The sequence below is a fragment of the Indicator indicator genome, chromosome 1 (assembly GCF_027791375.1).
Source record: "Indicator indicator isolate 239-I01 chromosome 1, UM_Iind_1.1, whole genome shotgun sequence".
Lineage (NCBI taxonomy): Eukaryota > Metazoa > Chordata > Aves > Piciformes > Indicatoridae > Indicator > Indicator indicator.
Window position 1 is genome coordinate 9144788 of NC_072010.1, and position 12771 is coordinate 9157558.

The following is a 12771-nucleotide window of genomic DNA, read 5'->3' on the forward strand; positions in this document are numbered from 1 at the left end:
TCTCCCAGCTGTTGCAAATAGTGTTTCACAGTGCTCAAAAGGCTATAAACTACTCAAGACCTGGGTGTTAGTGATGGAGCTTCCTCTAAAGCCTTCTCAATCATGAAAAAGTAAATTTTGACTCCGTGTTGGCTAATACAACACAGAGACTAGATTTAATGATGTGAATATTGAAGGGGGAATAAAGAACTATGTTTCAAAAGTAAACAAACTCTGGGCACCACACACAGTCCATTAGTTTGAGTAGACAGAGCGCTATCCTGCATCTCATACAAATTCAGTGAGGTTGGACTTTCATAAAGTTGCATTACCCTGAGATGCACAAGGTGTTGTCACATTTTTCAGAGATACACTAATGTCCTACTGTGACTGACCATATGACTGCACCTGACATAATTCCTTCATCATTATTCTTAGAACTGAATTTAAAAAGACCCAAGACCTTCAGTTAAATTTCTTGTGACAAACGGAATTAAATCATTATCGTTAAGCAGCCAACATGAGGAAAAGATGAAGCAAAAGGTTTCTTTGCACATTTAAATATTGTCATTTATTCATGGCAGGCCACATATCATTTATGCAAGGCAGTCCTCAGTGTTTCTTCAAGAAATGAGTGAAACAGGTAGGAATAAGGTAAGATGCAGTCCACTGGATCTGAGCACCATGTAAACTGTGTGGGAAGCCTTTAAGAAAAGTCTGTGAGAAGCCTTTAAAAATTAATTTGATCAGGAAAAAAAAAAAAAAGAAAACAGACTGAGTAGTTTTCTCAGAATTCAGTTATTTATAGAAACATAAATGTTTTAGAGACGACAGCCTTGCTCACCAAAACAGTGTTGAAAATAAAATTTCCATCAGAATTTTTCCTGGATTCCTACCAGTTTGTGTCTGACATCTACCAGCTCACAGTACACTTCCCTAGAGTCTCCAAAGACACAAACAGACTGCTTTGTAGGTGGCTGTCCTGATCTGTTTGGGGGATAATTCTGACTTTAAGGGTTTTCAAATCAAATGGAAAAAAAAAATAGTTCTGAAATTGCAGAAATTTTTGGAAATGTCAAGATATTCTCACCAATGTATTTTCTTTCCCATACTCTTCCCTATTCAGAAGTTAATTTAAACACCCACAGAGAGACAGAGAGCAGTGCTGTGGTGGTCATCAAACTCTATGAACATAAAGTTGAAAGTCTGATGGTTTGTAATGAGAAGCATAACCTTTGAAAGTTAACAATCAAAATGTAAATTCATGCATGAAGACTATATGCCTTAAAATTCTTGTGTTTGACCTTAAATGTAGTAAGAAATGCACATAGGAAGGAAGGAAGGAAGGAAGGAAGGAAGGAAGGAAGGAAGGAAGGAAGGAAGGAAAAGAGAGAAAGAAAGGAAGAAAGAAAGAAAGGAAGAAAGAAAGAAAGAAAGAAAGAAAGAAAGAAAGAAAGAAAGAAAGAAAGAAAGAAAGAAAGAAAGAAAGAAAGAAAGAAAGAAAGAAAGAAGAAAGAAGAAAGAAAGAAAGAAAGAAAGAAAGAAAGAAAGAAAGAAAGAAAGAAAGAAAGAAGAAAGAAAGAAAGAAAGAAAGAAAGAAAGAAAGAAAGAAAGAAAGAAAGAAAGAAAGAAAGAAAGAAAGAAAGAAAGAAAGAAAGAAAGAAAGAAAGAAAGAAAGAAAGAAAGAAAGAAAGAAAGAAAGAAAGAAAGAAAGAAAGAAAGAAAGAAAGAAAAGAAAGAAAGAAAGAAAGAAAAAGAAAGAAAGAAAGAAAGAAAGAAAGAAAGAAAGAAAGAAAGAAAGAAAGAAAGAAAGAAAGAAAGAAAGAAAGAAAAGAAAGAAAGAAAGAAAGAAAGAAAGAAAGAAAGAAAGAAAGAAAGAAAGAAAGAAAGAAAGAAAGAAAGAAAGAAAGAAAGAAAGAAAAAGAAAGAAAGAAAGAAAGAAAGAAAGAAAGAAAGAAAGAAAGAAAGAAAGAAAGAAAGAAAGAAAGAAAGAAAGAAAGAAAGAAAAAGAAAGAAAGAAAGAAAGAAAGAAAAAGAAAGAAAGAAAGAAAGAAAGAAAGAAAGAAAGAAAGAAAGAAAGAAAGAAAGAAAGAAAGAAAGAAAGAAAGAAAGAAAGAAAGAAAGAAAGAAAGAAAGAAAGAAAGAAAGAAAGAAAGAAAGAAAGAAAGAAAGAAAAAAGTTATTTTAGAACAATAAGCACAGATATTCAGGAAATGTGAAAATGCATGAGATCTCAGCACTAATGTCAGGTCTGCATGCATCTCCTACATACAGTTAGCATGCCTGGTATGAAACAATTTGGCAAATGTCAGCAATACCTTCCTGGAGAGTCACCGTTTTCATCAAACAAGATCATGTCCCCAGAGACTCCAGTAAAATTAGTCTTCATGAGGGATTCCAGAAGCTTCCGACCATCTATGGGCTTCATGGCATCACAGAGGCCCACATAGCCCGGACACAGCGACATCTGCATGTTGTGAAGGCCATATGCCATGGAGTATATTGCATTGATTACAAAGCCCATCTTGGAGTCCTGAACGTGCTGTGTCCTCAGAGTCATCTGGCCTGCCAAGGAACATTGCAAATCTGGTGGTTAGTGCATATGGCTGAAATATGATCAACTCTTCAGACATCTGTTAGTGAGCTGGTCTTTAATGCTGGAAGGTCTTCTTAAGTGTCTTAGATAGATGCTCTTTATGGTATACACATTGGCCATTAGGGAAAAAAAAAAAGGTTTTAAGGAAGAGATTCCCATTACATATGTTTCTATCCTGTTGACGCTTGTCTCAGAGCATCTCCACACCTCACATATATTGTTTTCCAGCTACTTCATGCATCTTTAAAGTGTGTTATGAACATGATAACATAGTATTATGAACATGTTATGGAGAATCCAGGAAATGTCTCCAAATTCTCAGAAATCTTTTGGTTTGAGATACAAATGCTAACATGGGGTCTATTCTGTAGTGACCTTGTAGACAATGTTTCTGTTTCAGAACCATGGGAACTAATTCTGTGCAAACAGACCAACCTAGACACAACTCCTTTACTCTATTAAAAGTTCCTGCTCTAGTAAGTCACCTATTTGTTGCTCTCTGCTTATCAAGTGAGGATAATGATGTAATGCAGATGAATGCATTAAAATGTCACAGTTTCACAGTATGTTAGAGGTTGGAAGGGACCTCAAGAGATCATCAGGTCCAAATGCCCTGCCAAAGCAGGATCACTACCCTATCAAAAGCTTACAGCACCCAGTATTCCCAGGTGGTCTCCCATCCAAGTATGCCCAACCCTGCTTAGTTTCTGAGATCAGACAAGATGTGGCGTTCTCAGTGATGTGGCCATAGGCATGTCTGTAAAGGGTTTGATGATGTGGATTAGGCAATGACTCTCTTTAGGCATACTGGTTAACCTTACTTTGTCTTTTAAAACATACTATCTGGACATCTATTTACTATTTAAGCTTCTGTGAAATACACAATAAAAATTCATTCAGCAGCACCCTTAAGGCTTCCTTTTTTTAAAGCCAGTGTTATTAATGACACAGACTCGCTCTGTTGGCAGCACCAGTCCAGCTAAGGAAGAGTAAGCTGGAGGTTTTCTGCCTCATATGTCATCAGTAAAGCTGCCAGCTGCACTCCAGCCACCAAATCTTTGATACTGGGGAAGTGAGAAGTGTCAGAGATAAACAACTGCATCAGTGGCACAGGGAATTTGTCAGAAACCTGTAAAGATTTGGCTGTGGAGGGAGGGCAAACAAAGAGCTCTACTAGAACATTTGCTCTCCTTTTATCAGTCAAGCAGCAATCCCTAGGAGCTGGGCTCCTGGGCAGCCAGAAGCAAAGGGAATGCAAATAACCTTCTCAGTCCGCTCTGTGAGCATTTGCCTCCCATGGAGGCACTGGCAAGCAGCAGAAATGGAGCTTACACCTGCCTGTCCAAGCTGCAGGGGCAGCCAGTGTGAGAAGTAGCTTATGCCACAAAAAGAGTGACGTATAGCCAATTTTTTTTTGTTGCTTGGAAGGAATGGAGACTAATTTATAACTGTGAGGATAGCAGTTTAACAATAAATAATAAATAAATAAACATTTAGTTTAACAATATCCAGTCTGAAGACAAACATCCAGTCCGAAGACAAACATCCAGTCCGATGCCTCGGAATCTTTGGTAGAGACAAGAATCTCCAGATAGTCATTGATCCCATCAAAAAACAGATGCATCTACAAGATCACCTTTTCAGTGGTGAACAAGAACATTATCACACCATTCTAATTACTGTAACATTCTGGACTACTGAAAATATCTGGAAGGGTAGCAAAGCTATGTAGTTCAAATTGAAAATCAGTAAGTGAATGAGGGGATTGAGAGATCATTTTTTCCCTTCTGTATTTTGTCTGGTTTTGTTTTGTTGTTGTTGTTTGTTTGTTTTTGTATTTAGTTTTTCCCCTGGAACTACCAGTCACAGTTCCAGTCAACCTTAGGAGCAGGGATTAACATTTTGGGCAGCTAAGTGATATAATCTTGAAATATCTGTAATGGAAGAAACCTTGGGAACAACACACAGTGTTTTTCATTTGTCCTAGTCTATCAAGGTATTGCTTTTTCCTAATTAAAAATAATAGGCATAAAACTTACAACAGTGGAGTTCATGTAAAACCCATATTAATTGAAATTAAGTGGAAAATTGAACGAGGGTATTACATTGCAATACACAAAACATGGTTTAACCAATTATTCATCCTCAAAATTAACAGCTCACAAACCATGCAGGTAATTAGAGTAGCCATTAGAATGAATCAGATTTGCATCAGCAGTAGTATTTGTTATGAAACAATATTTCATCTGCTTTATTGTGTATGACTGCTTAAAAATGTAATAACTTAATTATCACAGGAACAGTCTCCACTGGGATTTGTAGTCTGATTTCATAGAATTATTCTGGCTTTCTTTAAAGGTTGAACATCATTTGGTTCACCTGATGATTTGTAATAAGGCTGCTTAGCTTTTCATAGAAACTTCAGGCAATTGTCAATGGAGTTGTAAAGGAATTAGCTGTGGTGAGGATTTTAATACACTTCCTACAGCTGGAGAAAACATTTCCAAGAGTAATTAACTCCCTGGCTTTCCCATATAGGGCGAATCCAACCTGCTACGTTTGACTGTTGGTTTACCGTACCTGAAGACTCTGCAGCAAAGGAGAACATCTCAAAAAATGAGACAAAATAATTTTATTGGTCTTTAATATACCATAACATAGTTAAATCTGAAGGTGTTTTTCAGCCGATATCACAAACTACTAAGGTTTATCAAATAAGTAACCCTAAGTCATCCTGTGATTCATTTTAAAGGAAGGCTGAATATACAAGATAAAAGGCAGCTCCCAGTGAGGGGAAAAAAAATACAAAAATTTAAAATCTATCTCTGCAACGAGTAAGATTTAGGTAGCCTTAAATGCATCGTTCATTTAAGTGTTCATGCCTATTTTTCTTGAACATATATTCTTAAATTCATTTACAAGTTCTGTCTTCAATCAAGACTCTTTCCTGGCACAGGGTCATCATGAGATGGGGAGGCAGCATGAATGAATTTAATGATGATGCCAGTAATGTTCAATGGAACTGACTTTATTGATTAAACTCTTAATGAAGAAAAATGATAAAATTTAATAGAAGTTGAGGAGTTCCTACAGAATTACTATGCAGAGAATAAATATCCATAGTGTTGTGCCAAGGGCAGTTCAGGTTGGATATTCAGAAAAATTTCTTCACAGAAAGGGTTATCAGGCTTTGGATTTGGCTTACCAGGAGGTGGAGTCACCATGCCTGGAGGTATTTAAAAGACAATTAGGGATGTGATTTAGTAGTAGTAACTTAACAGTATCACAGTATATTAGAGGCTGCAAGGGACCTCAAGAGATCATCGAGTCCAACCCCCCTGCCACAGGATCACTTAAGGTAGTCCACACAGGAACACATCCAGGTGGGTTTTGAAAGTCTCCAGAGAAGGAGACTCCACAACCCCCCTTGGCAGCCTGTTCCAGTGCTCCATCACCCTCACTGTAAAGAAGTTTCTCCTCAATTGAGGTGAAATCTTCTGTGTTCAAGCTTGAAGCCATTGTTCCTTGTCTTACCACTGTGCACCACTGAAAAGAGATTGGTCTCCTCCACCTGACACCCACCCCTCAGATAGTTATATACATTGATGAGATGCCCTCAGTCTTCTCTTCTTAAGACTAAACAGCCCCAGAATCTCTCAGTCTCTCTTCATAGGGGAGATGCTCAAGTCCCCTAGTCATCCTCATGGCTCTCTCCACCAGTTCTCTGTCTTTCTTGAACTGGGGAGCCCAAAACTGGACACAGTATTCCAGGTGTGGTCTCACCAGGGCAAAGTAGAAAGAAGAACTTCCCTAGACCTGCTGGACACACCCTTCTTGATGCACCCCAGAATGCCATTAGCTCTCTTGGCCACAAGAGCACATTGTTGTTCCATGGAGAACTTGCTGTCCACCAGTACTCAAAGGTCTCTCTCTGTGGAGCTGCTTTCCAGCAGGGCAGCCCCTAACTTGTCCTGGTGTCTGTTGTTATTCCTCCACAGATGCAGAACCCTGCACTTGTCTCTCCAGCCTGTCCAGGTCACATTGGATGGCTGCACAGCCTGACGGGGTATCAGCCCACCCCCCCGCCCAGTTTTGTATCATCAGGAACTTGCTGAGGGTACTCTCAATCCCCTCACCCAGGTCCTTGATAAAGATATTGAACAAAATTGGACCCAGTACTTATCTCTGGGGAACACCACATGCCACAGGCCTCCAGGTTGACTCTGTGCCACTGATGAAGACCTTCAGAACTCTTGTTGAGCCAGTTTGTGATCCACCTCACTGACCAGCCATCTATGCCACATTTCCTGAGCTTTTCTATGAGGATGTTATGGGAGACAGTATCAAAAGCTTTACTGAAGTCAAGATATATGACATCCACTGCTCTTCCCTCATCTACCTATTTGGTCATAATTTCATAGAAAACTGTCAGATTAGTCAGGCAGGATCTCCCCTTGGTAAATCCATTTTGGCTAGTCCTGATAACCTTCTTGTCTTTCATGTGGTTAGAGATGACCTCCAGGATTAGCTGCTCCATCATCTTTCCAGGGATGGAGGTGAGGCTAACTGGTCTGTAGTTGCCTGGGTCCTCCTTCTTGCCTTTTTTTGAAGACTGGAGTGACATTTGCTTTCTTCCAGTCTTCAGGCACCTCTCCTGTTCTCCAGGACTTTACAAAGATGATGAAGAAAGGTTCAGCAACAGTGTCAGCCAGGTCTCTCAGCACTTGTGGTGCATCCCATCGGGGCACATGGACTTGTGTGTTTTTAGTTGGTGTAAGAGATCTCTAACGCAGGTCTGACTGACCAGTGGAATGTCCACATCTCTCCAGTTCTGCTCCATTGCTTCTAGAGACTGAGGTTCCTGAAGGCTGGTCTTAGGAGTAAAGACTAAGGCAAAGAAGGCATTCAGCAACTCTGCCATCTCTGCATCATCAGTTACTGTATCTCCCCTCTCATTCAGCAGTGGGCTCACCTTTTCCCTGCTCTTCCTTTTATCATCGATGTATCTGAAAAAAATCTTCTTGTTCTCTTTCACCCCCCTGGCAAGATTCAGTTCTAGGAGGGCCTTGGCCTTCGTTGTTGCATCTCTACATTCTCTGGCTATATCTCTATAATCTTTCCAATTGACCAGTCCTTTTTTCCAGATATTGTAAACTTCCTTTTTCTTTTTGAGTTGATCAGACCCCCTCTCAGTCTTCTCAAGACTATACAGCCCCAGGTCTCTCAGTCTCTCTTCATAAGGGAGATGCTCAAGTTCCCTAATCATCCTTGTGACTCTCTGTTGGACTCTTTTGAGAGTTTTGGGGAGCCCAAAACTGGACACAGCAGTGTTCAGTTCATTTCAGGTGTGGACTTTCAAAGCCAACCTCCAAATCATTCCTGCTTGCTGTGCTTTGGTTTGGACTGGGTGTAGCAATGTATCAAATTGCTTTTAAAAGACGCTAAAACAAATACAGTGCCCCAGGAAAGTACGTAATGCACCACAGCTGTAAATGGGCAAGCACCTAATACACCACAGCAACAAGAGGGTATTCAAACCTTAATACCCAGCTACAAGCAGTTTTGAGTAAACATCCCCTAAACAGTGATTTTTTTCTTTGCCAATGGTTTCCAGACTCAGCATCACTCCCAGAATGCTGCAGACAGGAGTTGGAAGGTGATAATGCATGTGGGCCAGGTGATAATGTAAGTGGGCCAGGTACAAAGCTGCATATTGTAGTCTCCAGTTGACTCTTATTGCAATTTTGATAGGCTTAAGCACCTTGTTTTTGGTAGGACTGAGCAATTTTTTTCAGGACATAGCTCATTTCCCCACAAACATTGTTTGGAATAATAGCAATTTATATATAAATCTGTACTGAAATTAGTGATTATGCCCAAATGATTACAGACAGTAATCTGTGCTGCAGTACCTCAGAACCAATAAATACTAACACTTCATCATGACAATTACTGCAGAAATAATAATAATAAAAATAACAATAATTTTACAAATCTACCTCTTGCAATGGAATCATGCAGCATGAATCAAGTCATACCTAATGAGGAAAGTGGGACAACACTTGCAATCATAAATGATCAAACATTGTGGAATTCTCTGAGTAATGAAGGAATCTCAATGGTTAGAGGATGTGCACAGATCCCTCAATTATGTTTTCTTTATTGCCTTATCTTTCTTGTCTAAGTAATTTTAGTAAGTAAATATAATAACAAACATAAATAACTTTTCCCACCTGCGAGATCACAGAATTATAGAATGATAGACATCAAAAGGGACCTCCAGAGATTATCTACTCCAACCTCCCTGCCAAAGCAGGATCACCCAGCACAAGACACAGAGGAACGCATCCAGATAGGTTCTGAAAATCTCCAGAGAGGGAGACTCCATAACCTCTCTAGGCAGCCTGTTCCAGTTCTTTGTCACCCTAAGAGTAATTTTTTTTTCTTATGTTGAGGTAGAACTTCCTGTGTTCCAGTTTGCACCTGTTGCCCCTTGTCCTATCACAGGGCATCACTGAGAAGAGTGTGGACCTTTCTTCTGGATACCCTATCTTAAAATACTTGCAAACGTTAATAAGATCCCCTCTCAGTCTTCTCTTCTCCAGACTAAATAGCCCCACATCTCAGCTTTTCATCATCAGACAAATGTTCCAGCCCCTTAATCATTCTCATAGCCCTCCATTGGTCTCCCTCTAATATTACCCCATGTTTCTTGAACTGGGAAGGTAGTCCCAGATTTGAAGTCACACATCCATTGCTGTCTACAAAAATACTGTATATACAAACCCTCTCCTTTCTTTGGCAAAGCAGAAAGGCCATTTGTACTTCAGTTTCTCAACTCTTTTACATTATCTCCCCTGTGAAGAGAGACTGAGATCCCTGGGGCTATTTAGTCGGGAGAAGAGAAGACTGAGAGGGGATCTCATCAATGTGTATAAATATCTGAGGGGTGGGTGTCAAGTGGAGGGGTCTAATGTTTTTTTGGTGGTGTGCAATAACAAGACAAGGAACAACAGCTTCAAGCTTAAACATAGAAAAAACTTCTTTACAGTGAGGACAATGGAGAACTGGAAGAGGCTGCCCAGGGAGGTTGTGGAGCCTCCTTCTCTGGAGACTTTCAAAATCCATTTGGATACATTCTTGTGCAGACTACCCTAAATGATCCTGCTTTGTCAGGGGAGTTAGACCAAATGATCTCTTGAGGTCCCTTCCAGCCTCTAATATACTGTGATACTGTGATCGTGTTTTTCCTTTGCTTAATGTAATGATAATTTGATGGGATTTTTAGGTGTTATCATGCTATTTCTGAAATGGAAGTAAAATTATTCTAGATTTCATAGGAAATAAAAGCATAAAAATATTTATAATTCTATAGATCATTCAGATGTTTATACAGAGAGAGGATTCAGGTGAGCCTTTGCATTAAGTATCAGTAATTTGCTGCCAGTGGAGTGGGTGGTTAATATCTTCTTTTTTTCCTGCTTAAATGTATGCTCTGTGTGCCTGGATGTGTCTGTATGTTCCCAGTTTTATTATTGGACTGTGATTACACGAGTGGCAAAGAACCAGTACAAACTCAGAGCTTCATAACCTGCACCTTTTCTAGGTCACTGCTGGAACTGACCCAGTTCAGGTCACCCTAGCAAAACCACATCAGAGGATGAGTGTGGGCACACAGTGCTGCTCAGCATCATTTCATGGAAGGAGGCTTGGCGCCGTGCAAATGCAAGTGCAGCAATGGAGTCTGAACCGAGGCAGACTGAAGTTTGTTTGGGCAGCAGGGCTGGGCTAGCTCTGAACCTGGATTCACCAGCCGCTCAGAGACTGCCCAAGGCTAAACTCCTCCAGATTTGTTCTTTTCTGCTGTCACTTCTCCAAAGCACAAATATGTAGATGATGGAAGAGAAATACGTTCTTTCATCACCAGGAAAGTGATTCCAGCTGGCAAAGGTTCATTTCTTGGAGCTATTTAAAAACAATTAGTGTACTTCAGGGCACGGATCCAAGAAAGCACTTAAGGGCGGTGGTTGTCCCGGTGCCACGGGCAGTGCTCAGCTGCTCTCATGCCCCCGGCGTTGCCTCACCTCACCGGAACCCCAGCTCCTGTCCGAGTCCGGGCTGTGGCTCCCCCTTGTGGGCATCGGGAGGGAGGGGAGCTGCTGCCGGCTCTAGCCGGGAGCGGGGCTGCTGTGAACAGTTAATTAAATAACTCTCGCAAGATCGCCCCCTTCTCTAAATACGGGGAAACAAAACAATCTCGCAGGAAAATCTTACATTTCTCTGCTTTTTCCAGTACTTAGCATGCAAATAAAGAAAAAACATTCTTCAATAAGATTAATAATTTTCTGGATTCCTGATGCGAAAGCTGTGTTTTCTCTTATTTTCCCTACTTTTTTACCCTCAGGGAAGATGAAATAGATTTTTTTTTTTTTCTGTTTGAGAGCTGATGACATTACAAAGCCTCATCAATCAGGGATGTTACAAAGTGCAAAACTGCCATGGTTCCATATGCCTTTTCTACTTTCTAACTTTTCTGAAACTGAGAATGTTTTGAATTGTAAAGTTTGGAGAAAGCATAAAAGGAAGAGCAAAAATGCTTTATATTCCAGGCAACTGCCTGCTTATTTCATTTTCTGAGGAGAAACAAGAGAACAAAATATGAGACAATACTTTTTTTTTTTTTTTTTTTTTTTTTTTTGCAAAGTGCAGAGCAGTTTGTTTGCTGTGCAATGAGTTCAACATCCAAATCAAGCAAAATTGGTGATTTATTTATACAGCATAGCATAGCTAGCAGGTCGAAGGAGGTGAGACCCCACCTGGAGTACTGCACCCAGTTCTGGAGCCCCTGTTACAAGAGGGGTGTGGACATGCTGGAATGTATCCAGAGAAGAGCCATGAGGATGGTCAGAGGGCTGAAGCACCTCTCCTGTGAGGACAGACTGAAAGAGTTGGGGTTGTTCAGTCCGGAGAAGAGAAGGCTCCAAGGAGATCTTATTGTGGCCTTCCAGTATCTGAAGGGGGCCTACAAGAAAGCTGGGGAGGGACTTTTTAGGATATCAGGTTGTGATAGGAGTAGGGGGAATGGAAAAGAAAATAGAAATGGGTAGGTTCAGATTGGATGTTAGAAAGAAGTTTTTCACCGTGGGGGTGTGGGGGGAAGATACTGGAACAGGATGCCCAGGGAGGTGGTGGAAGCCCTGGAGGCTTTTAAGGCCAGGACGGATGTGGCTCTGAGCAACCTGATCTAGTGTGAGGTGTCCCTGCCCATGGCAGGGGGGTTGGAACTAGATGATCCTTGTGGTCCCTTCCAACACTAACAATTCTATGATTCTATGATTTTTGTCAACTTTAAAACATCTAAGTAGTCAAAATGTTGTTTATGACAAAATCCTGGAGAACATTACAGAGGAAACCAGAAATAGAACCTACACTTTACAACTATACTGTAACGTTTCCCCATGACTAATTCACCATATTGTTTCCATAGATATATCATGAAATACTTCATTGATTCTTTGTGGCAATTTTTGTTTTGAGAGACATGAGGCTGATGGAAATGAGTTCTCGTTTTGCCAGCAAATATGCCCCACATTCACTTTCTACTAGCAGTATTTGAAGTTCATGCCCACCATTTTTTAAATTTTGTTTTCTGTTGACTTAGTTAATATCAAAAAAAAAAAAAATAAAAATTAGGAAAACAGGCTGATCTTTGCAACAGTGACATGATAGTGATTATGTGCTGCAGAATATGGTGTCTGGCTTTAAGCATGGTCTATCCTGTCATCATAGATGCTTCTTGGGAAAACTTCAGTAACCTTCTTGCAATCTATGTGTCCTGGATGGTGTGCTCTCAACTCAGTCACCCCAGCAACATGCATGTCTCTACAGTGAAAAAATAAGTGGAGGCTTATAAAATTGAGGGAAGGTTGTGCATATGTACCAGAGTAAAGCATGATGTTTATACCTACTTCAGTTATCATTGCTTAAAGATACAGAAAAAGAACCTTTTCCATTATCTGTGATCAGAGCTTTCTGCCAAAGCAATGTGAAATTAAACTGCAACTTTCAGTTCACTGTTGTTTGCAAGGTTTCAGGTGCATTTTTCATCTAAAAATAAAATGTTGGGAAGTGTTGGGATTGCACTTGATGATGTCTGGAAGCCCCTTCTAACCCATAACATCCTGTGTTCTTGTAAT

At 40.1% G+C, this 12771-nt stretch overlaps 1 protein-coding gene across 2 annotated transcripts in view; it reads right to left on the minus strand.

The window, feature by feature from the left end:
* Positions 1-12771, minus strand: part of GRM5 (glutamate metabotropic receptor 5) — a 271646-nt gene that overhangs the window by 53040 nt on the left and 205835 nt on the right. For both annotated transcript variants that reach the window (XM_054399141.1, XM_054399133.1), the window contains exon 4: positions 2298-2544. In XM_054399141.1, the coding sequence (XP_054255116.1) occupies positions 2298-2544 (247 nt within the window). The remainder of the gene's footprint in view (positions 1-2297; positions 2545-12771) is intronic.